Here is a 27,508-nt window from a genome sequence, read left to right as displayed (position 1 = left end):
CAAGAATATAATAACATTTTGAGTCAAGTATAATGATAGCTACAAAATCACCAAAGATTACACATTGGAGAGGGTCTTTACCTAAAATGGTGTTTTCTGTCAAATATAAACCCCATCTTTAGCAAATTGTCCCTGAAATCTTCCTTCTTCTTAATGAATTGTTTCAAATATCTTCATATTAAAAATTAATAACTGTCATGTTGATATTAAAAAACAAGATAATTCTCAGGTCAGTGGATACTTTATTTTCAAAGTAGTGAAAATTTCAGATTTTTCAAGTTAGGTATTAGATTATCTTTAAAAGTGTTACTCATGAAAAACTGATTATCACTGTACTATGTTGTAAAAATTATGGAGAAAGGAGACTTAAAATCATTGTATTTCTTTGCTATACTATGGTTTTCAATAGTATATAATAAAGGCACATGGCTAACCAATCAATGTTAATATCATCCCAGATGATATTAAGGATTCTTGGTCACATACTTCCTAAAATATAAAATAAATACTACAAAGTATGTTTTTTTGTTCTTACTTTCAAGAACAATAATATTTCTCTTAGATTATGGTGGTGATTATTTGGCAAAAGAAAGTAAAACTTCATTCAAATGAGATATTTACCATACAGGGTTAATTGTATAAAAGCCACTTGTGTGACCTAACAAAAAACTCATAGTATCAGTTCAAAAAAGAAATACAGAGTTACCTAGATGGCTCAGTAGGTTAAGCATCCGACTTCAGCTAAGGTCATGATCTGGTAGCTCGTGAGTTGGAACCCAGCATTGGGCTGACAGCTCAGAGCCTGGAGCCTGCTTCGGATTCTGTGTCTTCATCTCTGCCCCTCCTCTGCTCATGCTCTGTGTGTGTCTCTCTCTCAAAAAGATAAAAAATTTTTAAAAAAGAAATATATAGTAATGGTAGACAACTCTTTTATGATAAGAAGCTTTTCTGAATTTTATAAATCATACTGACTGTATTGTTGCTTTCATGTATTTGAAATATTTATTAATACTAGGAAAATCATTTAAGTCATCAATTGAGAAAGAATGTAATTCAACCAATATTTATTGAATCCAAATCAATTATACAGCATTATACTAGGCTTTAAAGAATAAAAGTTGCACTAGGCAGGAAAATGAAGTTTGTCCCAACTGAAGAATAGCAACATTTATCTCTACTACCCCTAATTTTCATAATATAATGGTGATGTTATGTGATAAATATTAGTGGGCAGCATAAAAATCTTTTCTACTTCTTGGGCCTTCCCACAGAAAGTAGTTACCTTCAGCTCCTCTTAATACAATTACCTCTTTAACAACACCCCAAAAATGTGAACTCCTATACCATATGTTTGTGTGTATGTATTTCCTCCCTTGTCAGATTTGTTTTTTTTATTCTCCTCTATGCTATTTCTTTTCATAAAGCAATAAAAACTAAATTCCTATGAAGTTTGTAACCTCTACTTATTGTCTTGATTCAAAATATATCCTTAGGTAAACAGTCACATAATATTTTCATTAAAAAATGTTAAGATTAGGGGCGCCTGGGTGGCGCAGTCGGTTAAGCGTCCGACTTCAGCCAGGTCACGATCTCGCGGTCCGTGAGTTCGAGCCCCGCGTCGGGCTCTGGGCTGATGGCTCGGAGCCTGGAGCCTGTTTCGGATTCTGTGTCTCCCTCTCTCTGCCCCTCCCCCGTTCATGCTCTGTCTCTCTCTGTCCCAAAAATAAATAAAAACGTTGAAAAAAAATGTTAAGATTAAATAATAATAGGTCAGTCAAATGGAAGTTTACTTCAAAGAGATGTTTTCAGTAGGTTTCTATTGCAAGCAGTTCAAAGGATGAGCGGGGTTTGCTTAAGATGGCAACCTCTAAATATCCCTTTATCAGCTCAAAAATCATGCACAATTTTACATGTAATCAGGGGACAGAAAGCAATCAAGAATGCCTTTGGGGGGGGGGCACCTGAGTGGCTCAGTGGGTTAAGCATCTGACTTCATCTCAGATCATGATCTCATGGTTCATGGGTTAGAGCCCTGCATGAGGCTCTGAGCTGACAGTGCAAAGCTTGCTTGGGATTCTCTCTCTCTCTCCCTTTCTCTCTGCTCCTCCACAACTCCCAGACATGCATGTTCTCTCTTGCTCCCAAAATAAATAAATAAACTTAAAAAAAGAATGCCTTTGGTTAATTGTATATTTTTTCTTCTTTCCCATTGTTGGCTCAGTCTTCCCTATAATTCTACAGGCAATACAGTCCCAGATGTCTAAAAATGAATTCTTTGGAAATTTTAATTGATTGCCTTTAGGTACAGATAATTGAATTTGCTAATCTATAGCACTATGTCTGGAAAGTATATAAATAGCCCCTAAAACTCTAGTTGGAGGAAGTAATTTTGTAATTCAGTGAAAGTCCATTATAATACAACTCACTTTCAGGGTCCACCACTATACTTCTTGTTTGAATCATACACTATTCTTCCAGCCACTTTAGGGCACACCAGTGTTGGTAACAGGCATGGTTTTCTCTTCCAGCTTCCAGTGCTTGAGAGTTATTTTCCTCCCTCTTCCCTTTCCACTGCAATCTCAGAATGTCATTTGGATTCAATCTCTCAAACACCCGCTGCTTCTCATTTCTCTTCTGAGTCACCAGGGCCTTGGCTTTCAGGGGTGAAAGTAGTAACAACATAGGGGACAAGAATGATAAAATCTTCTTTCTACCTCCATTCTCATAGCCCTCAGTGGCTATTTTCTTACTCCTTATTGTCCACCCACTTAGGCTTCCTTAACATACATATCTATGCATTCAAGCACACAAACACACATCCTATTCCTTGAATGACATATGTAACTGAAGTAGGTGAGCTTAGATTTTCTGCAATCTGAAAATATCTTCTAGGCTTTGTAACCGTCAATTTTCCACTATCATCCACTACCATTGTCTTTTCTACAGGGTCCATAGTATGTTTATAATACATACTATGTATGCAATCCTTATGTATTGGGCAGAGGAGGGGGTATGCAGATAAAATGGCTAGGGGATTACAAGGTTTTATGGGGAAACACATTTCAGATTTTTTTCATAATTCGATGAGTAATAAAGTATTTTTAAGAATGCTCAGGAAATCTCAAAATGATTTTGTGTTTGCTTCTAAAATAGTAAATAGGGAAGAGATTACAGTTCATTTTATAGTGAAATCAAACCAAATGGATGATGGTGGAACAAATTGAGGCAGGCAGGACTTCAGAATAAACTGTGGGCTGAGTATCTCCAAAGATAAAGGGAGTTTGGGCTGAGCAGGGCTGTTAGGAAATACATGAGCACAGAGCTTATGGTTCCATAACCATTTATACAAGGGCATATGGAATTACCCTCCCAGTTGGCTGCCCCTCTTCTGCCTACTCCTAACCTATCCTTGCCCTGAGGAATCTTTGACAAGAATCCCCGCCAAGGTCTTGGAGCTGGGGGTGTTCCATTCTAACTCCCTTTGAAAGAAGTGTTTGGAATTTTTAGAACCTGTCAGCCTAACTTGGAACTGTAGCCATTTGCCCCTTGCCCCCACCTCTCAAGAAGCATTGTTATACATGGCAAATGTAACAATTATGTTTTCTAGCATACCATAGATAATATATTTTAGGTGCCTAATTAATTTAAAAGACTTATAGATGGGCCAAAGACATAATTATAATATGCTGCATTATTTCTATAGGAAAAAAAGAATGTTCTGCATTTCAAATAAACTTTTGGAACACACTCCTCATTAGTCGAAGTCAGCCTTGTAGCAATTCAAATCATGTGCCTAGAATTCTTATAACTTCATTAGCTGTAGTCTGTCAGGACACAGTCCTTATAGAGGATATATTAGTCTGTTCTTTGAAACCAGTTTTGTAAGGGAATTTCTTTGTATTGTCATTGTAAAACGGGCTCATAAAAAAAGCTGTGGTTTTTTAAATCAGTTTGGGCAATGTGGTCTATGTCATCATACTTTTAAGCATGAAAACATTTGGAGTGAACTGTTGATTGCACCAGGTCATCTGATGGTTTAAATTGCAGCAGGTTAGCAAAAAATCAAGTGAGAGGATTGACCTTGTTTTATCATTCTCAAAATACAAAATAATGTCAGATGTTTACAAATTTATTCTTGATAATACTTATCAGTTTTACCCACAATAAGTATCACCTCTTTAAAAATACAATTTTTCAGTTAGTTGACTTGAGGATAATAGCTTGCTAATATAAAATGAAGGACACTTGAATATTCATTGCTCAAATATCATTCACATGTTCACTTTTAATTTTATAAGTGAATATGTTTCAGGCATACCTAATATGAGCAATTTGTTTTATGCCTTTAAAAATTAATGTGAATATGCTTGGATTTTCAAAAAACCAATTTTAATATTTTTATCACTGCATTTTTTTAAAATTATACTTAAACTCTGGAAAATAGTTTAAAAGGCAATAAACCAAGACCCTAAGTGAAAAACAAAACAAACAAAACTTTACCTGGTGAATTATGTAGATATTTTGGACAATAGTTTCTTCCTATGACCTTAGTCATTTTACATAGAAACCTTAGAGCGTTGACATTTATAAATCTTTAATTAAAAATTTCAAATCAATTCATAACTATCCTACGATATTGTTTTCTCCCTTTAAACTTACAGTGGTATAATCTCTTATTTTAAAAAACAAATCGATTGAATTCAGCCAGATTATTTTTTCAACATATATCTTTTTTCTTTCATTATGTTGAATTTGTTGTGACATCCTGCTTTTTATAAAGAACACCTAATGTTTGAGTTAGATGAGCCAAAGAAATTAATAGAGAATACCCTATTCCTGCACTGAATTAGCCATCTTGAAATATTATAGAAAATTTAGATACACTTGAGTTTGTTTTCAACTATGTGCCCATCCTTTACCTTTCACTATTATAAAATTTGGGGGTAACGCCTATACAGCACTTAGCACAATACCAGGCATATAGCAAGAATTCATTTCTTCTTCTCTATGGGAACCTATAATCATAACTATAAGAACAACTCTAACATTTACTTTGAAACCAAGACTAACAATGAAAAATGAAACTCAATAATAATATCCCATCTGTGCAGTAGTAGGGGGAAGGAAATGATAAAAAGCCATTTTCAATAGAGCTGGAGAATATTATAAACCACTTACATTTATCTTTGTCATTTTTTCTGAAACAGCAATTATTCTCTGCAGTTTTGAATCTCCTAATGATTTGCAACTGCTTAATATATTTAGTTGACTCTTTTATTATTGCATTTCTTATACAAAATATGAAGAAAACAACTAAAATTTGAAGAAAAACAACACACAAAGATATTAAAACATGATGAAAAGGATTGACTATACTCTCTAAGATTACAAGTAACACATAGAAGGGATACAAATTTTCATATACCTAAATGTTTCCAGCTATGGAAAATCAATTAACCAGATTAATTCATCTACAGTGAGTTACCATGGGTCTTATATGTGTACTCCTATTTAAAATAGGCAAAGGAGAATTAGTGGGGGAAGAACAGTTTTACTGGCTCACAATTTATAGAATGGCCTGTATAGATGAAATGCATCCAGTACTCCAGCTGCCTGAAAATGAGATGGGCCTCTAGATCATCAGAAACCACAGATACAATTTTCCACCTAAAAAGGGGTTGGAGCCTGATCCAGGAGACTGGATTAGATATGTCTGTCACCTATTTTGTGGCTGTGGATCTTAAAAGAATAAATCAACTTTCCTGTGATTTATTTCTCCATTTTTGAGGTAAGCCAAGCAGAAACTAGTTTTTGAAAAGGAACATAGCAACATAGCCTTATAATGCTTTCCTATTGTCTATTCCTCGACTTCCCCACCATCAAATAAATTAAGATAAAATAAATGTGCAATTACTCTAGGGGCATTATTTTAAGAGATATGGATAGATCTTTCTCTTCTTCCAATTTCTCCTAGACTGCTCTGCTTGGTTATTTTACTACTTATTTGACAAAGACAATGTATGAAGTCAATTGTCTGCTGACGATGTTAGCTTCCTGGACAATTCAGGAAAAAACAAACAAAAAAAACCCAGGATCCTAGGGAGATATTATCCATGGCTTTATTTCTTATGGACTATGGATAACTTGTGATCTATAATTATAAATACTTAATGAAATTAATTTGCTTGATTACAGAAAAAAAGATCCTCAAACTCTAAAATGCACTTAGTAAACACTTTATATGGAAGCATAGAATTTAGATCTAGTGGGGACCTTATTTGGTTCTGCACATACTGTTATGGACTGAATGTTTGTCTCCTCCAAAAGTCGTAAATTGAAATTCTATCCTCCAATGTTATGGTATTAGGAAGTGGGACCTTTGAGAAGTTATTAGGTTATAAAAGTGGAGCTCTCATTAGTGGGACAAGTACCTTTAATAAGAAACATCAGAGAGATGATTTCTCTCTCAGCTATGTGAGGATACAAGAAAAAGATGGCCCTTTGCTGACTAGGAAGAGTGCCCTCGCCAGACACCCAGTCTGCTAGCTTCTTGATCTTGGACTTAGCATCCCGAACTGTAAGAAAGAATACCTGTTGTTTAAGCCACTCAGTGTAATGGTATTCTGTTATAGCAGCCCAAAATGATAAAACACCCATCTTTTACAAGTGAGAAAAATGAGACCAGAAGTGAAAGACAACTCCATGAATAAGTGTTGGTGCACTGCAGGATTTGTGATCTATTTATTCAGGAAAAATTACAGGGCCTTGTATATTAAGAAGGCGCTGCTTTAGATATTGAAGTGAGAAGAGGGGAGAATATAATGACTAGGGAATTCCCTGTCCTGGAGGGCTCACAGTTTACTATACAACATAATGTAGACTCTCCAGTCATTGTATGACCTATTAGAATGTGAAAAGTGCTTAAGAAAGGTGGCCTGGATATAGAAGTTCAGAGAAGGAAGAAGACCAAAAGATCACAAGAAAGGCCAAGGAAAGGATAATTTTAAGCTGAAGAATGGATGAGAATTCCATGGGTAATATCAAAGGGAAGACATTCTTATTCATGCAGTTTTATTCAATTGCAAACAACAAAGGGGAAACTAACAAAGGTGGCTAGGAAAATGCAGAATAAGGACAGTTCTGTGTGTCCAGAAAGCAAAAATGATGGCTGCCACTTTCAGGATGAATGCATTTTGCATTCACGTTCTTGGGTCACTCCACTTATAAGGTCCACTCCTGGAAGAGAAACTTTTATTGGCTAAGCAAGACACAAAGGCAGATTGACTAAAAGTCTAACCCCATTTAAACAGAATGAGATCGATTTGGCTACTGGGAAAAAAGAAATAAAGGTGCCGCTAACAAAGGAAGGTAGTGCAACATAAAGCACAAAGATGAGTACAAAATAAAGCACAAACACAAAAATCAAAACCCACTTCAACATCTTGTAGAGGATTAATGGAGAAAACAAAAAACAAAACAAACAAACAAACAACAACGAAACCTGAGGAAAAGAGAAGGAAGTACAGGATGAATAGATGACATCAGAATGAGCCAGACTTTGGCTTTCTGGTCATCTTCACCTTCTTCTTTCTATGCACCCTCTACCATCCCAATCAGTAAATTACTCTTCTCAATGTACATTTAGTTTAGAAAGTGCAAGCTGATTTCAAGAACATTTGACTGAAGGGAAGAGAAAGTTTGAGCTAATAGCCATGCCCACTAATGAGGGATGGGACTACAGCTGTCACGGACTAGCAATCAGACCCTTGGCACAAACATTACAGAGCCTCTTGTGTTTTTCCCTCAACCTTAGATAAGTGACCAGCGTTAGCTACAAGACTACAACTAACAATTTGTCTTAAGGAAAATGCCAAGGAGTTTCTGTCCACCTGAGCCAAGTGGCATCTTCTTTCATAGCTTCCTCAACCTAGGCATTCAAGTAGTAAAGGGGGCAAAGCAGTTCTACTGGGCACATTTCTGAAAACTTGGAAACCATAGAGATGCACACTACTTTCAAATGGTAATATTTACAGTTTTCATTCTCAAACTCCATGGGAGTTTCTTCCTGATGCTTTCCCCAGTCCCCATTTCATCTTTGCTCCAAGCCCAGTGTCAGATAATTTGTGAGAGCTCCACTTTCTTCATTCGCAATACAAATTAAGAGTTTGAACCACGTTCTGTCTTAAGGGTTCTTCATAAGTTAACCTTTGATGTCAGGCTGAAAAGCTTGTTTGAGGTCATGTTGAGAAAGGACTCGACTGCTTTGAACTAAGAAGTTTGGTCTTCAGCGGTGCCTAGATGGCTCAGTCGGTTGAGCGTTTGACTTCAGCTCAGGTCATGATCTCACTGTCCATGAGTTTGAGCCCTGCATCAGGCTCTGTGCAGACAGTTTGGAACCTGGAGCCTGCTTCTGATTTGTGTCTCCCTCTCTCTCTGCCCTTCCCCTGCTCACATTCTCTCTCTCTCTCCTTCAAAAATAAATAAATATTAAAAAAATTTAAAAAGAAGTTTGGTTTCCAGACTATAGGTTAAGAAACTTAAGTACATGTTCTTTAGCAGAATCATCAGCTTCAAATCCTTCCCAGATCTCTTACTAACAAATATGTGATTTGAAAACGTATTATATCTTCTAACTTGTTTTATTTTGTAAAATAAATGGGAAAAATCACAGTTAAATGAAGTATTTCAAAAATTTTTAAATATAATAAAAGAGCTACTGAGCTTTTCAAAGAATATAATGGCTAAGGCATTGGCGGTGGCAGTGCTCTGCTTAACAGAATGATTGATGTAGGCATCTTCTAAGGCAGCAAATCTAGGTATCACTAACAAATGACAGAACAGAAACTCCATGGAAAAAAATAACAATACAACCAAAAGTTATAACTATGGCAAATAATGTAGCAGATTATTCATTTGTTTTAATAATAGGTAACATTTACTGAACACTTACCATGCATAATTTTTTAAAATGTGAACTTAGATACGTGAAATCAGGTAATCTTGAGACCCAAGAGCTATTTTTCAGCTCAGCTATTGCCCACTCCTGTTGCTTAATTCTTCTCTAATTTAACTTGCTAATTAAGGGAACATGTGCCCTTAAGAGTGTGTGTGTGTGTGTGTGTGTGTGTGTGTGTGCTCTCTACACATATATACACATATATACATATATAAAATAGTTCTATACCTACACATGTATCAGTTGGGATCATGTAAACTTGCAAATAACATAAAACCATAATAGCTTTAGAAATATATGCTATGTAGTTGCCTATATTATTTTAGCTGCTCATTGAAGCCATCAGGGGTCCAGGTTGTTTCTAACTTCTACTCCAGTATCCTTAGCATGTTGGATTTTTCCCTAATGCATGTCATATCCCTTTATGGCTGCTTCATCTTAGAGAGCTGGTCTAGTTCAGTTAATAAAGAAATACTCTCCTTCTATCTTAGGTCTCAATGGCCAGAACACAGCTTCTGGAAGTTGAAAGGGCAGCCAGGAAAGTGAGGAACTAGGTCGTATGACTATTTCAGACCACTGTGATCCACGTCCTAAAGCTGAGCATATTTGGGCCTGAAACTAAGTCAGTATTCTTAATTAAAAAGAAAAAAAAAAGAAGAGAAAAAGAACAAAGGAAAGAATACTGGGTAGGCAAGTAGCAGAAGTTCCCATAATAAGGATAAATAAAAATTTTTTACTTGAAAGATGTGATGAAAAATTATGAAGAACAATAAAGTATTTGTGAAATATGAGGCAAGAGAAATCCTTCCAAAATAATTGTCATCATTTATGTCTTTCATTTTAATTAATGGAAGAAATTTTATATTAATTCTCAGAAGCTTCAGCAGATCCTTCCATGGGGGGAAAAAGTCACTGAATGAATAGACAGCTTTTTGTTGTTGTTTTCTTACAGAAGTTAATTTTTAGAGGGTGAATGTAGTATATTTGCAGTAGAAAAATGGTTTAAACTGATAATTTGTTTTCAGGGAAAAGAATCATCTTGGACTACAAAATGTGAGCTTATCCATGTAACATTAGGTGAGTGATTCTAGCTCACTTTAGTGGACAGACTGCATCTGTTTTTCTATAGTTAGCATTTTCTCTGGCTGCTAGAAAGCATCTCATCACTTGGCATGTCCCACATATTCGACAGAAAGAAAAAAAGAGAAAGCCGGAGTGCAGTTGTTGAAGGACCTGTGTACTTCGAACTCTGTGGAAATGACAGCTGAAAACAGGCAGGCATGATGCTGGCTCTGTGGCTGTAATGAATTAGTGGCAAGGGTAGGCATGATCTGTTGACCAGAAAAGACCGAAGGAGAAAAACAGCATTTCAGGCTCTCTAATAATTAACTACTTCAGAGGGATGTCAGGAAGTCCAAGACCCATGGAAATGCAGGACGTTTGGAGGTATACATAATAGGCAATCGTAGATAAGTGTTAGTTTTAAGTGACTCTCCTATTTGACTGCTTTGCTTCTTTGACCAAAGAAATTGTTTTGAATTTGGAAAATTAGATGTACAAGCATTCTGGATGTAGTGTTTATGTGCACTCAATAAGCAATATGTTTGCCTTGGATATCATTTGTTTTCTGATATCATATTATATTGGGTGGAAAAAACTAGATTGCAATTATTTGCTCAAATATATGAGAAACAGTGTTTGGAGAGGAAAAATTTTGATAGTCAATTCGGTTAAAAATATTTCTTATGGCATCTTACTGAGGCTGTGTCAGTAAGATAGGCAGCAACTGAAACAATGGATTCAGAAACTTCAGAAATGTTGTGATACGTAGTTTGCAAATACATTAACCACTGTTTGCATAAAAGGTGTTTGTGTTGCATATATGCACACCCGCATAATGCTATTTTACATGGTCATGGTGGTGCAAATAGATTGATGAATTGTAATTTGGGGATTCAAAAAGACGAAGAGAATATGATTTATGTGACTCTTACAGATTTCCTATTCTATCTTTAAGTTTTTGTCCTGGTTCAATTATCTAATATGCTTGAAAAGATAACCATTTCAGGAAGGATTATTTATATTTTTATAGGTATTTTGATTTATTTTATTCTTTTAAATAGAATAAGAAGGGCCTTGGATAAATCTTCATAATTTTGCATAATTATCTTTAAATATGAAGTTAGTCTTTGGTAGATCCACAGACTACCTTTTCTTGCCTAGGGCTCAGTTTATTTTTCACTACATTCTAATGGCAAATAGGCTTAAAATTATTTCTGGGATAATAATAATAATAATAATAATATAATAATACAAGTATAATAATAAAACAAGTATAATAATAAAACAAGTATAATAATAAAAGAAAATTGCCTAAAATTTTTCAAACCTTGTCCCAGGTTAAAAATATCTGCACATAGAAAATTACTTGAAGGGGCACCTCGGTAGCTCAGTCAGTTATGTGTCCGACTCTTGGTTTTGGCTCAGGTCATGATCTCACAGTTCATGAGATCAAGTCCCATACCAGGCTCAGCACTGCTGGTGAGGAGCCTGCTTGGGCTCAGCACTGCTGGTGAGGACCTGCTTGGGATCCTCTCTCTCTCTGCCCCTCCTGTACATCTCTCTCTCTCTCTCTCTCTCTCTCTCTCTATCTCTCAAATTAAATAATAAACTTAAAAAATAATTAAAATAACATTAACTCATATCACACACTTTAAAAAATTATTTTGATTTATTATATAAAGGGAAACATTAATATTGTGTAGGTTTTATTCTTTTAACTTTTCAAATCACTGTATCTAAATCCATAGTAACTTTGAATAACTTAAAAATCTTCTCAAACCTTGAAGACATACAAATGAAATAGACAGTCACTAAAGGGAAAATATTATATGGCTCCACTTATATCATATACCTAGAGCAGTCACATTCATGGAGATGGAAAGTAGAATGGTGCCTGCCAGAGCCTAGGAGGAAAGGGACAATGGAGGTAGTGGGTGGGTGTCTTTTTTGTCAGCAGTGCTATGAGATATACTGTGACATTAGTTCAGGAGTAACACATAACTTTTGACATAATACAGACTTCATTCTAAATGAAAAATAATTTAAAGAATGCCTTGTAAAATGCTGAGCACAGACCTGACAATTATCTCAGTAAATCTTATCTTTTATTATTATGCAGATAAATGTTTAAATGGGTTCATGAGTATATTTAAGACAGAATCAAAATTACATACTTAAAACTTATTTTCCAGCATCCTTCATTAAGAAACTTTATCATTCTAGGAGGAATTGTTGATAAGGATCTTCGTCACTACCTCAACTTACGATTTCAGAAGGGTTCTGTGGATCACGAACTTCAGCAAATCATTCGTGACAACCTCTACCTCCGCACAGTGCCGTGTGAGTACAACAGACAACATTATTGTCTTTCTATGTTAAAAGAAGTGTTCACCTATATGTCTATCATTTAAAAGAAAAGTTAAATTGCACTAATTTTTTATGGTGGACTTTGGGACAAAATTGATTTGAGATATGGATTTTTTTTGAGATATGGCATTTTTAAGTGAAAAAAATTTAACTACCATTGTGTGGTTTATGATGAGTAGTAGCCAGATGAAACTTGCAGTTGTCAAGCTACAAAGCCTGTCTTCCTTCTTAAATTAGTTTTGATAAATATGAACTCTAGTGCAGGATGTTGATGATTTAGAATGAATCATGATTGGGGTAGAACTCCACACTGCGAAACAGGAGAATGAAAATTAAATTTATTAGCTGAAACAGCTATTTTGTAAATAGAATCTACCCAGTAACTCCCAGCCTCATCTCTGGTTTGCAGCAGGGATCCTCACAAGTGAAAAGAAACTCATGCATTGAAAAGTAAAGCTAAATGTCTGTAACTCTTAGAAAGTGATAATGTTGAGTGTTGGGTACAAATGTCTCGTATGCAACCTATAGAAATCCACAGAACAACAATCTCTGATTATAAGCAGGTGCTACTTCAAAGAGAGGACCCATCAAATGATAAAATTCACACATCAACTTTTTAGTACCTGTCAGCTTATTTAAGAATCTTGTATTAACTGTAGGACAATTCAAGGACTTTTCAAGTCAGGTCCTAGATCCTAGGTAGATATCAAAATCCATTTCCTTCAAGTCCCATGATCCTCAGAGACTTCCCAATCTCTCCAGAAACTCTGTGTTGTGTGTATTTCTTTTGTTTTAGCACTGCTCTGAATTTTAATAAACTCAAAGCTATAGGCTCTGGAAAATTGACATTAAAGACAGAAAAACTTGGCGCTATATATATATATATATATATATATATATATATATATAGGGGTGTCTTGAACTACCAGAACTATGCAAAAGGCATAGGTCATGGATTATTATACTGAACTGTTGAAAACACACAGAGAAGTGAAATGGATAATTCAGCACCCAACCCTTTTTACCTACGCACATCTTAGGAGGGGTAGACTTTTGCCATTGTTAACACCAAATACCATCAAAACAAAAATGCCAGGGCACCACTATCACATATTCTTAAATGAGAATGCTTACTGATTGACATCTTGTCAGTCCAAATGCTACCCCTGTCAGTTTGTGTTAGTGAAGTGAATAGACTTTTGGGCTCTTGCTTTGAAACTAGAAGTTGAGAAAAGTGCATTCTTAAACTTGTAAGTTTGACATTAGAGTGATGGCCAGAGGAAGATGGATTAAAGTAAGTGACTGAACTATTTATAAGGTAACGGGTGGACGCATTTTCAAAGCTGTGATGTTGTCAGTGCAGCCATGTGCATTTATCTTTTGTGACATGAAAGAAAGGAGATCTGAAATACTGAATAAAGAATCCGGGCACTTTATTATGTTTAAAAGCTGAGAGAAATAGATAAGAGGCTGACATTCAGGAATACTTGTAGTCCTTGCTAAGGCGATGACATAAATAAGTCTTAATTAAATATGTAGATATAGGGATAAATTTTGCATTAGTTAATTAACTTCTTAAATAAGTCATCTCTCTTTAGAGTGCAAAAGAAATACTATGAAGGAAAAATAAATAAGGGTAAAATAACTAGGCTTATATGAGTAAACATAAAGAGTTTCATGATGTGATTTCAGTACAAGGTCATAAATTCAATTAGAAGTCCTTGAATAGCTCTTATAAAGGAAATTATTAGAAATTCAATGAATCTGAATATTATAATCAAACAATTATCTTTGAATTTGTAGCCACTACTCCTAATAGCCAGTTGGAGTAATACCATTCATTAAGGATGCTCTTAACTTGGCATAAAAGTGAAAAAACATCTAAGATAGTGATGAGTCTGACTTATATTCTCTAATTACTTTTATACTGATGTACTGGACCTACACAATCTACCATCTTCACTCAGTATATCTTTTAATAAAATGTTCAGACATATTCAAAGAATATACAGCAAAAATGTGTCAGTCATGTAAAAAGTCCTGGCTTTGTTTGGAATCTTACATGTGTGTCCAGCATATCTACTGGTCTTGACTATGGAGTGATGTTTGTTACATATTTTCTTTGGTCAAAAAATTCTCACTGGTTTTCATATACCCAGTACCATAAAGGGAATAGATGTTACTGAAGAGTATGTCACTGCTCTTACAAATGCATACATTAATACGTATGCCTCTTGTGTGGTCGATAAATGGCTCCAAGAATAGGTCCTGGATAACTCCATGAAAAACCAAATTGTAGTCCATTGTAACTATGTGAGGGTGGCTTAACTATTTTTATAAGGCAAGACCCAACTGAATAATTCTGCTTACTCCACCACCAGTAACTATGACTAGGAGGAAAGGAACAGTCTTGGCACTGGATTTCCTTGGTGTCTAGTGAATAAGAAGATTCTGGGTGAGAGCTCCAGAGACACCCTCCCTTCACAAACCCCCATATACCCAGCCAAATTCAGTTGTGGCCAACTTGGCTCCTGTACCCCTCTCTGGAAGGGAATCTGGGCCCAGCTTCTGGTTGATTTCCAAGCTACGTGAGGGAAGGAGGTGGTTAGTCTAGCTCTTTATGGACCTTAACTGTAAATAATATAAAACTCATCAGTCTGTTCCCTGCCCCATAAACAAAGTTGACTGCATTTAGGCTTTTCATTTGTCCAGAACCGTATCTCAGGGCCTGATTTTTCAAAAATATATTTTTTAAAGCTGTGTCTCTAGTCTTGAAAGGCAGGGCTTGGTCACAGAGACAGTATTGTTGGGCATATAATGAACATGAGCATACACACTTCTGTGAATGCACACAGAAGCTCCCATGAGATCAGTTCATCCTTCTTTGAAATTGAATCAGGGAGAAAAGATCCTTAGGAACTAACTCTTGATATTTTCTCTAAAACATAAGCCATCACATGATTTGCACATAAAGACCTCAGTTTGTACCTAAATATGTCTTTTCATCGCTAGTTGTATGATTTATGGGGGGTAAAAGTCTTAAGAGGATCCTGGTGTCCTAAAATGAAGGTTGATTTTTAAAAACTAAATACTGTAGATGAATCTTTCTACCATTAGATTTCAGGCTAGATAGGATTTTTATGTAAGGGAACTTCAGGAGACATGAGTAAATAATCATGAGACAAAACTGTTGTAATTTGGAATGTGATAAAGACTAACCAGGAAAATATGTACACATAAAGGACTTGGAAAAGTTCAGAACATACATCAAATGGGATTTCAGTTACTTTAATAGTATACAAAGGACAATTTCAGAAGCACTAAGTTAGTAGCATCTATTTAGAGATTAGCAAGATTATTTAATTGTATCATGGTAAATGTGCAAAGTTAAGGCAGCATGGCTTGTTGTTTGGATAATATAGGTTCAAACATATATGAGGGAGTTTAATGGAATTAATACAGAAAAACATTGGATTAATTTTCAAGTGTTTAAACACTTAAAAATGGAGTTTATTTTTGTTTTAGTATTCTACTGTGCATAAAGATTGCATATAGTTAACTCTTGAGTCTAATCAACCATGGTTAAATTGACTATGCTTCCTAACCATGAGGAAAAAAGATATAACCATTTTCATTTATTGATGAAATGCTGGTCTTCTCTATCCAGTATTTATTAGAGACACAAATTAATTTTCAAGGCATTTATGAGCACAGATATAAATTCCAGATACTTTTTTTCCCCATTATACCAGATGCCATGAAGGAGAACTTCAATGACCAATTTTTAAAGTTTCAAAATGAAATGGAAGGTAGTTAAAATTAAACGTCTCTCTCAAGTTCATACTTTGTCATTTGGTGCGATGGTCTTATTAGGAAATATTTTAAATGTATTTGAAGCCAAAAGAAATACCAGCGTATACCAAGTAAAAGACGAAAATCAATAAAACCAAATGTCTAAAATTATTCCATAAAAAGTGAATAAAATGAAAAACATAGTTTTAAGATATGAAAAAAATTACTTTTATGGAAGAGCTGATTGGGGTGTAACTCACAATGATGTTTCTACATATTTAAGCACCAAGTTAGTACAAACTAAGTCATGTTAAAAAGAAGCAGTATCAAGAATAAAATTGTAAGATTACTTATATATTTTAAAAGTTTTTCTGTTATGTTAAATTATATTTCATGGAGAAGCAAATAGAAATGGGCTCTTTAAAAGTTATGGAATTGGTTTCCCTTTAAGAAAAGCAGTTACCAACACACCAAAAGGTGTAGCTATGCAAAGGGATCAATATCCCTTTCCCCTAATTATATAGACTATAGTCAGAGAGGACTATAGAAGAGAAGCTGGTGATTACATATGTATTAAAAGTCTGAAATTTAAAAAAAGTCTGAAATTAGGGCAGAACTTTCTAGTATACTGCATGGGGGAATATGATTTTAATTCTTAAGCACATCAGTACTTTTAAAGCTTATATGGTATTTTTTTAATATTCAACAAGGCAGTATGTTTTTGTGGGCATGAATTAATCTTTCTAGTTATTTGTAATTTTCATCATGAAGGTGTAGTTCTAAGCATGTGCTAAGAAAGGATGGTGACATCAACCTGTGTCACCGTTATATACTAAAAAAAGAAAACAAAAATTCCAATGACTTGAAATTCTGTGAGTTGAAGTGATCAAGAACATAATTAAAGACTCCAAATATCTTTAAACAGTGTAGACTCATGGACTACAATACTAGGTTGAATTACAGGTAGATATGCAGGCATAGAACTAGAGATATCAGATCCAACTAAATTTTAAGCCAACATATTGCAACCAATGTAGATTATATATCTGTTTCAACCTTAGCCTTATTACTTCAAATTAAGAATCACCAATTTAGAAGATCCTTTTAATGTTGCTTTTAGTGTATGAATCAGTTCTTTTGCAATTATTTCAGAATCAAGTTGCCGGATTTTTGTTCTTTGAAAATGAATTTAATTTTTTTTAAACAGCCTAATTATATTTGGTGCTAAGTATCAAGAATAGGGTTATTAGAGAATAACTATGGTTATCAGCATTGTGGACCAAAGAAGAAGGAAATCTATAAACAAATGAAACTAAGTATCTTGAGAGATTTATAAACTGCCCTGGAAAGCTAGCTCAAAAGAAAATTTCAAAAGCTTCTGAGCAGTACAAATACTTGAAAGGATTCTACTCATTTACTCATTCGGATGTATGCCTGAGTGGTACATTTGTTAAAAATGTCTTATTACTTTATAGAAAGCTTTATTAGGTTAACTCTCTGCTCCTTATCACTGAGAATAGTAAGATCTAGCTTCATGTCATATACATGAAAGTACAATACATTTTTCTTTTTCTTTTTCACATTGAACAAAATGAATGTATCTTTCCCAGTCAGATAGTAACATTCATTGGGTTGGTTGACAGAGTACTCTCCAGGAGAGAAATGGCTTCAAAATTTTACTTAAAAGGAAAGTCAAGGAACATTAGAAGTGATTGTATTGATTTATCCATTTGACACCACAGGACACTAGTTTTTGAATAAAGGAACATATCTGGTACAAAAAAGCAACAAATACCAACAGTGAACAGCCTTACTGATCTTCCAAACCATATAAAATCCTCTTTGCCCTGACTTGATCAGCTTTTTTGTGTGTGACTGTGAGCCAATCTTTCCTCTTGGTTTTTCTCTTTTTGGTTTGTATTAATTTCTTTCCTTTTTATAAGAGGGTGACTCTTCATAGGAAACTTGGGTTTGCAGACCACGGATGGAGTAGGCAGATGGTATGCATGCTCTTGGGTTTCAGTGGCTCCAGCTGGCCCGGGGAAGAATTGGAGATGAGTGCTTGAAGCCTTTTTTCCACCTCCAGAAAAGCCAGTAATCACAGTCAGTGGAAAACAGCTCATCTTCCAGAACCTGCTCCCTGCAGACTTCAAAATTGTAACCCAGTTGGATATAAGAGGTCAACATATCTCATCGCATGCCACTGCACTTTTGAATAGAAAGAATTAAGACTCTGTCAGGTTCAGACCTACTCAAGTTTCCAAAGTCTGCTGACTAGTACATAGGCTGAAGGAAAAGCTGTAGGCAGATGGCAAGGATATTTGTGTTCTTGTGGGACTTTAAGGCTGTAAATTTGTAGTAGAACCCTCAATTTCTGATTCAGATGCATCTGTCCAAAAGAACAAGAAAGGAATACTAATTGTGGTTACTGATATTCTAATGTCCAGTGCACTAGTCAGAGTTATTCACAGTTTTCAGCTCAGCATTGTTAGAGCTTGGTGAGTAGTGATAACCCTTGGTTTTTCCTTATTTGACAACATGGTGCTATGGAAAGAGCACTCATCTAAGAATTAAGAGCAATTGGTTCTAGTCTAGGCTCTGCCGCTAACTAACTATAGGACCTTGGCAAAAGCCTTACCTTTTGGGTGGGTAGGGAATGAAAGAAATAACTCTAACGTGACTCTTTCTACTCTTAAAATGCTGTGGTTTTCTGATTCTGCTGGCTTACTTTTCTTTATATTATTGTTATTCAAATCAGTTCATCAAATTGGCTTAAATTATTCTGAGTATGGAATGCCCTTGATATTGAGCAGGTGTAAACAGCTTATGGAAACTGAAGATATCAAATACAGCAGACACTTCAGGGAAAAATAAAAAGCTGGGTTTAAATTAAGTGCAGTTCTGGATAAAACCAGCCATGCGTGTACTTTCAGATTTTTCTATGAATGTCAAGTTAAGGATGCCATCATAAGTCTGATGTTCCTTGAAATCTGCCTTCACTATTCATGAAACTCTGAAATATGGTCCAGTTTTAGTAAGTGATGGGTAAATAAGCATAATGAGAAATACAAAGCTTTTAAAATTGCTCTCCTCCTTTGGAATGTGTAATGAGTTGAGATGTGACATAAAGACTTCTGAAGCATGAGGTGTATTGTTGTGAAAATGTGATTGCAATTTTTACGGTAAGATATTTAAACATGAAATAGTATCTCCCAATGTTGAACTTTAATAAATGTCTTATGCGAGTGAATGGCGCTGGGTGGATGCTCAAATAGCTCTAACTAATGGGAGGTTAAAGCAGTGCTGAGTGCGGTCTTTACAGAACAGATGAGAAATTCAGGAGAGTCAGTAGGGTTTCTCACTCATGATAATTAAAAGGTAAAAGTGTAGGATTGATAGTCGATTCAATTAAAAAGTACCCATAGGGGCGCCTGGGTGGCTCAGTCGGTTAAGCGTCCGACTTCAGCTCAGGTCACGATCTCGCGGTCCGTGAGTTCGAGCCCCGCGTCGGGCTCTGGGCTGATGGCCCAGAGCCTGGAGCCTGCTTCCGATTCTGTGTCTCCCTCTCTCTCTGCTCCTCCCCGTTCATGCTCTGTCTCTCTCTGTCTCAAAAATAAACTTAAAAAAAAAAGTGCCCATAAACCCTATCTTCGGTAGGCATGTCAGATGTTTAGTATAGGGTCAATTTTCAGTTAGTTTCCCAGTTTCTGTTGCAAGCTTTCTTACTGAAATGCTAACTTTCAGGGATATTACTTTTTATGCACACAAACTCAGCAAGTATCTGCAGAAGCTCTGTCAGAATGAAGATAGACTTTTACCTACTGCTCCACACAACCCACTTGTCTGCATAAATGATAACTTCTCAACTTGTCCTTCAAAGAAAAGACTGAATTGGGGAACCCAGTGCAAAGCTATGTATATCTGTTCTCTCCCATTTGGGGTAGGAATTCTGATTTCTTGTCTTCCTGTTTTTAATTGTCTGACACTGATGAACAACTCTGGCAGATCAGTAAAGGGCCTAAATATTTGCAGGAAAGCTGAAGATTGCATATCCTGAATGCGATTCATCTTAGCATTCCCAATGGGGGGAATGGTTGATGAGTGCCCAGGCAAGACCAGTCCTAGGTATTGGACTTCATGAATATCAACCAGAACAGTTCATTAAATTGCAGCCATCATTTGCTGAATAGTTCCTATGTGCAAGAATGTTTTTTTTTTTTACACTATCTAATTGAATCTCACAGCATCCCTCTAATGTGTTACCCCACCTTTGCAGACATATGGGAAAAGCGAAGCTCTGACATTAAGTAACAAGCCAGACACTATGCACTAACTCAGTGGAGGAACAGAAATTCTATCCCGGGTGGATATGACTCCCAGCCCACACCCTACATGAGAAGAGCTCTCTAGTAGAAGTTCTGGGGAGTTATAAGCACCATAAGGGTGCATTCAAAGAGGTTCTGAGATGCTCCTGGGATAGAAAAAAAGAGGAAAAGCAAAGAATTGCAAGGTATCTACTGAGTATGAATGGGTTCCATTGATAGAAAACACACGTTTTTGCCAAGCAAATAGGGACAGAAATTCCTATGGTAATATATATATACAATTATCATGAAGGTTTTCAAGTTAAGGTCTGTTGATTGGTTAGCTTCAAGTCAATTCATCTTGACAGGAGGCTCTTGACTGGCCATTAATCAATTAAATACCAACTGTCCTTTTCTTTAGAATGTTATTGCCAGAAATATTGGAATATTTAGATACCTAAGGGGAGAAAAAAATCCATAAATATATTATTCCAATAACTAAAACCATTAGCCTTATCATAGGAAGAGAGATAAAATATGCAAATAACTCTACATTATATAAAAGCTTTCTTGAATTTCTAAACTTTACTCTGAATTCTAATCTAAATCTAAAATTCTAACTACAAAAACCTCTATAAACAGGTATTTACAAAAGTTCCCAGTTCCTCACTTTGGCATTTTATAAAAGTATTTCTTTTGCAAACCAGTGTGAAGGTGGTAGTTGGAGTTAGGGTGGGGGAGGGGAATTAATTAACATTTAACAACCATCTACATGCAAGGACTATAATAATGCCCTTGTGTTTCGCAATCCTATTAGAAATGTGTTGTGGTTCCCATTTTCAAACCAGGAATTTAGGCTTAGAGAGGTTAAGAGTTCCTCCAGACCATAGCTGCTGAGTCGGTGATGAGGAATTCCAGTATCTAGATCTGTCTGATGTCAAAGCCCATTATCAGATGTACGATGTCACATCCTGGTCACTATAGCTCTGATTTCCCCTATAGTTTTTTTTTTTTAATGTTTATTCATTTTTTGAGAGAAGAGACAGAGCGTGAGTGAGGGAGGAGCAGAGAGAGAGAGACACACACACACACACAGAATCTGAAGCAGGCTCCAGGCTCTCAGCTGACAGCACAGAGCCCAACGTGGGGCTTGAACCCACAGACCATAAGATCATGACCTGAAGTCGGATGCCTAACCAACTGAGCCACCCAGGCGCCCCACCCCTATAGTTCTGAACAAATTTTGGTAGGCTGTAAAACATAGGAGACTGCTAGATGTGTATCTGTATTTTTTACCTAATGTTTCCATAAAAGCAGAAAAAAAAAAAACATGAAAATAGATAGTGAATTATATAAGACCTTTAAATCACACATGTATTCCCACAACTGCCATGCAGGAGCCCCATTGGTATATTCCTACAAAGGCTCTGGAAAGACCCAGGTCAGTAGCTGATTGTTATTATTCAACAGTGGCATGCCCTCCTCTGTTCCTATGTGGAAGTAACCAAAACATAGACAACTGTGTTATTTGCTCTAGAATTCATAACATTTTAATGGGAAAAAATGGTCCTTTTTCTACTGAAAGGAAGCACTGCTTTGCCATCTCAGTGTAACTGGTGCTCCACTGACTCAGATGTCACTTGTAGCCCAGTACAGTGACAGCTTCTCAGTTCCCGAATCCTCTGACTAGCTCTCTGAGCATAGTTCCATGGTGATACAATGTGGCACAACTTGTTTGATCCCTTCACCAGGAACATATGGGATTGAGATGTGCACATATGCTCACAGATCCTCCTTGGCTTCTGGGAGAATGCCCCAATTCTGACTGAAGGGATCCAGATTCATATCCACAGTGATATCTAGTCTAGTATCCATGAAGAACTTCAGTCATTAGAGAGGCAATGAGTAGGCAGGCAAGCTTAACTTCTGTCAAGATCTCATCTCTTCATATTGCTTTCGGTGTCAAATAATTTGGTTGTTGTTGTTTTTCTATTCCATAAAACAAACAGTACATAATGTGTCAATTGGGGTTTGGCAGGAAACAAAACCATGGCAAGGAGGAAGAAATTTAGGAAATGAGCTGTTTAAAAATTTGCTGGAAAATTAGAGAAGAGGGCTGTAGAATAAATCCTCAGGAATAATAAACAATACAGAACTGCCCACCCAGGGTAACTGCTACCTCTGAGGCCTGTAGCTATGGTTCATGAAGCCAGAATTGAGAAATTGCAACCATGGCCTCAATCACTAAGAATTACTCATGACACTTCAGAATCTAGAGAATGGACACGGAGACCCTCCTACAGAAAACACTGTATCTCCAAGACTTTGGTGTGAAAGAAAAAAGTCACCTTTAAGCATCTTTCTTTTCCATAACCCAAGAGGTATGTAGTATCCATGTCTTAAATTCATTACTTTTTAAAGATGGCTCTAAGTTTTAAATTCCTTTTTCATGATCTATAGTCAAATACTAACAATATAAATCATTGTTATTAGACATTAGTAAAAAGATTTACAGTACCTTTCTAAAGCAAAGATTTACTTTTCTACTTATACTCAAGCTCCTAATGATTGATTCAATGTATTCTGATAATATAAAAACTGCCAGAGAGGATGTAGTTGTTCTTTAGAAACCAAGATACTTATGCATTACCAGTGTATTCTAGAACTGTTCTACTGTACTTATAGAATGAGACATTTTAAATGTGTGTATGAGTCTTTGTTCATTTTTATTCACAACTTTATTATTAAAAAGTATGAATATGACACTAACAAAATTTAGTTCATAATTATATTTCTCACATGAAAAAGCAATTGACAAAAATTGCTTTCAGAACATAATTTAAACTGGGAGCAAGAAAAGGAATCTTAATTAAAAGTGAGGAGTTGAATATTTTATTTGAAGCACTACAGAAAATTAATTATGTTTTGAAAGAAGATGCTTCCTGCACTATGTGGCACAACAATCTTTGATCGGAGGTCAACATTGGTAGCTTTATGTAGGTCCCAACATCATTTCTTTATCTCAAAATTCATTAAGGAGTCTTTTGGTAGAATGAAACACATAAAAAATGTACATACAAGGAAAAAAGAAGTACATTTGGAGAACTTGTGTTTAAGACAATATATTGACCTAACATTAGTTTTGAAAAAAAAAAAAAAAAAAGACGTCTGGTTCCCTGATACAATATAAAAATTTAATTTCATTTATTCTGTAGGTTAAAAGTTATTTTCCTTCTGAATACATATGTAATCATAACAAGTTATATTTCAAATTCATTAGTTGTAAAAAGCATGACTGTTAATTCAAAGTGTCATTAACGTAGGTAATAATGTGTTAAATTTGAAGAGATTATAAGTTTATAAACTTTATATGTTGTAACTTATTTTAATTCAGTTTAACTAACATTGAGATCTACTATGTGCATATGACTAGTTCAGTGCTGAAATATGGACTGATGAAAACATGAGTCCTCTTCTCTAGGGATTAAATCCTTACCACAGTTCAAATATAGGAAAACAAATATCATTTTCTCATTTTATAGATAAGTACACATAATGTACAAAAGTAGCTAAGGAAAATAATGACTTTGTGTTACAGTTAAGGCATATAGCCAGATTCAAGACTTTGGGAAATAATTAATTAGAAAACCTAAGTTATTCATCTTTGTTTAACAATATGACTAGATTGTTGCATTTGATGGAAAATAGACCAAGGAGGGTCTCAACTGAGCAATATGAATCCAGTTTTGGGAACTCTGTTCTCATCTGCCCTATATATTCATACTCTAGATTTCTTATGAGTGGGGAGAAGAATAAGAAGAAAAGAAAGCAGGAATAAGAAGGAAAGAAAGAATACAAATATCATGGCAATCCCTGAAAAACTAAAGTTGTTTTTTTTTTTTTATTGCCCTGTGATGGTAAACTTAGGTCACACTTACTAGTTAGAAGTGTATATTTTTTTATCCTAGAATAATCTAGATCCTTTGGAATCTCTGATCAAAGCCCTTAGACTGGGAACAATGGATCACGGCTTCCTCAGTGGAAATCTGACAGTAAATAGAGCCTGAGGTAGTTAGGGACTATTGTGATGGTCCATCCCTGCCTGTGTTACCAGGAAGCCTAGAGTTGTATCAAGCATGTAGCCTGTTATCCCATAAGTGCTCTCTTCATTATTAAGAAGAGAAATGAGTCTCAACAAATTAAGTAAGTAGCCCAAGATCATTTGGCTTATACATAGCAGATCCAGAGTTAAAACTTGGCTTTGATCTTGATTACAATAAAGGTATAGATGTAGGTAGTGTATATGTATATAAATAATATATATATATGTGTGTTTATATATATATATATATATATACACACACACCATTATGTGTATATATATGTGTATATATATGTAGTGTATATATACACACATATATTTATTTATGTCTACTATATAAAACATGATGTGCATATGAGTGTACATGTATCTATATCTTTATATAGAGATCTCATGTGCACTTTTATAAATATATATGTAACATACATATATCATATATATAACATATATTTATATATATCACATATATATAACATACATATATGTAAATATATATATATCAGATGTATATATGATATATATAAGACATAAAGTCCCTTACATCAGGAAAATAAGAGGATGTACATAAGAACTGTGCAGGGGGGTATTACATACATGTTACAGATAGAAAATTGAAGTTCAGTCCAAGATCACATATAGGTGATAAAAAATAGAACATAAATTTTTAACCTAGTTTGGATCTATCCTCAAATATATTTATCTATTTTATTCTATCTGTCTCATTTTATATTTATTGTTGTCTCTTATATCTATCACAGAATAGAGGCCAAATTTTAAAGGCCTCTTTTTCTTCAAAATAGTAAGCACTGTAAAAGATTACTATGAACTATAGCAGCCAGGCAGGCAGTCCTTCAGGAAAATGCAAGCCTTATTAACACACCTTTGGAACCAAGTGAGATTTGAATAGGTGGCAAGAGCCAGAAGGGCATTCCAGTTGAGAAGACCTTTTGAGCAAAACCCTCAGTGCTGGTAATGTGCCAAGAAAAGTAGAGGTGGTTTCTATATTTCAAGGTATTGGGAGGGAAGTCAAGAGAAGTAGAGAAGGTGAAGATTTAGAGTGCTATGAAGCTGATTAGAAGAGTTTCAGCTTTATTCTTTCCACTGTTGCATATTAAAGCCCATCTAGACCAAATATGGTCCTGTAACAGAGCACAGTAAGGTACTTGGATTTAAATCCCAGCTGTAGCATTTTCTAGCTAAGTGACCTTAATAAACTAGGTAGTCTCTCTGTGACATACTTTTCATCATTTGTAAATGGGGAGAAACTAGTAATTACCTCATAGAAATATTGAGAAAATTAAATAAATTAAGATGTTCACAACAGTGCTTTGCAAAAGTTAATGATTGATAAATTTGACAATTATTACAACAGTCCTTACTAGGGATGGTAAGGGGACAGACTTGTTTTGATTTTTTTTTAATTTTTTAATGTTTATTTATTTTTGAGAGAGAGAGAGAGTGCGCACGCACGTGAGAAAGAGGGAGACACAATCTGAAGCAGGCTCCAGGCTCCAAGTTGTCAGCACGGAGCCTGATGTCGGGCTTAAACCCACAAAACGTGAGAGCACAACCTGAGCTGAAGTTGGATGTTTAACTGACTCAGCCCCCCAGTTTCCCCAAGGGGACAGACTTGTATTTTAGGAAGATGAATCTAGTAGCAGTTATTGTTAGTACTTATGAGTACACAGTGAGTTGTCATCAAGTACTTGAAAATGGAAAATAACATTGCCTTGTTGCTAGTTAAACTTCATATTTATACTTAGCACGTGAAAACAGGATTGCCAGAGTCCCTTTTAGGATTCAGAATAGCTCCCAGGAAAACAAAACCATACTATAAGCAGATTGATCATAATAACATTGCGAGAGCATGGTTTCTCAACCCTGACACTATTGGCATTTTGGGTGAATAATTCTTTCGTTATGGGCACTACCCTATACATTGTAGGATGTTTAGCAACATCCCTGGCTCCTGCCTTGTAGATGTCAGCTGCACTCCCTGAGTTGTCACAACCAAAAATGTCTCTAGACATTGTCAAATATCTCCTGGAAGGCAAAAATCTTCCCAGTTGAGAACCAACACTGTAAAGAAAGAATGTGACAGTGTATCTCAAAGTGACATAGAAGAAGAGTCAAGTAGTTAAGGGTTGGTAGTGACCCTGTCAAGTATCATGAAGAGAAAAATCATAACCACTGAATGTTAACCTTCCCTGGTCACAATGACGAGGATGCCCTAACAAGGAGAATGATAACAATAAGCTAAATGACAGTCACTGGAGTCCCAGAAGCAATACCACAACCCTACTGTGAAATGTGTCTTAGGTTATGATGCCATTAAATTCAATTTATGTAGCTTCTCTAGTTCTGACTATATCTGGTCATATATCAGTTGTGTATGATATATTTTTCGTGGAGTTCTGCCTACCTGATTATACAGACCTCTTATATATTTATTAGGGAGATATGGTATTCTAGGCCATGTGAGAGTAATTTTTCATTGTAAATTAATAATGGGCTTTCCATTTTGGTTATCAGGTGTGCTATCAGTGCTTGATCTCCTGTAGTACTGACCAAAGTGATTCTCTAGGTTTTCATAGTTAGTGACTGAATTTTATAACTTGGTGGATTAAGTGAGAAATGGCCTGCTGGAATTCAACCCAGTTTGGCCATCCTTATTTACGCATTTGGTAAACATTTATTGGATGGATGGATGGATGGATGGATGGATGGATGGATGGAAGAATGAAGAGAAATATGCACTATGTCAACTCAACTTTGAAAGCATATAGACGCACCTGGGTGGCTCAGTCAAACATCTAAATCTTGATTTCTGCTCAGATCACAAACTCACAGTTCATGAGATTGAACCCCATGACGTGCTCACACTCACAGCGCAAAACGTGCTTGGGATTCTCTCTGTATCTCTCT

General features: G+C 35.6%; 1 protein-coding gene across 1 annotated transcript in view; it reads left to right on the top strand.

The window, feature by feature from the left end:
• MAGI2 (membrane associated guanylate kinase, WW and PDZ domain containing 2) overlaps positions 1 to 27,508 on the top strand; it is a 1,350,333-nt gene that overhangs the window by 375,442 nt on the left and 947,383 nt on the right. The window contains 1 exon segment of the mRNA XM_030307841.2: positions 12,242 to 12,358. Within this exon segment, the coding sequence (XP_030163701.2) occupies positions 12,242 to 12,358 (117 nt within the window).

This window comes from Lynx canadensis, chromosome A2 (assembly GCF_007474595.2).
Source record: "Lynx canadensis isolate LIC74 chromosome A2, mLynCan4.pri.v2, whole genome shotgun sequence".
Taxonomy (NCBI): Eukaryota; Metazoa; Chordata; class Mammalia; order Carnivora; family Felidae; genus Lynx; species Lynx canadensis.
This window is presented reverse-complemented; position numbering and strand designations above follow the sequence as displayed.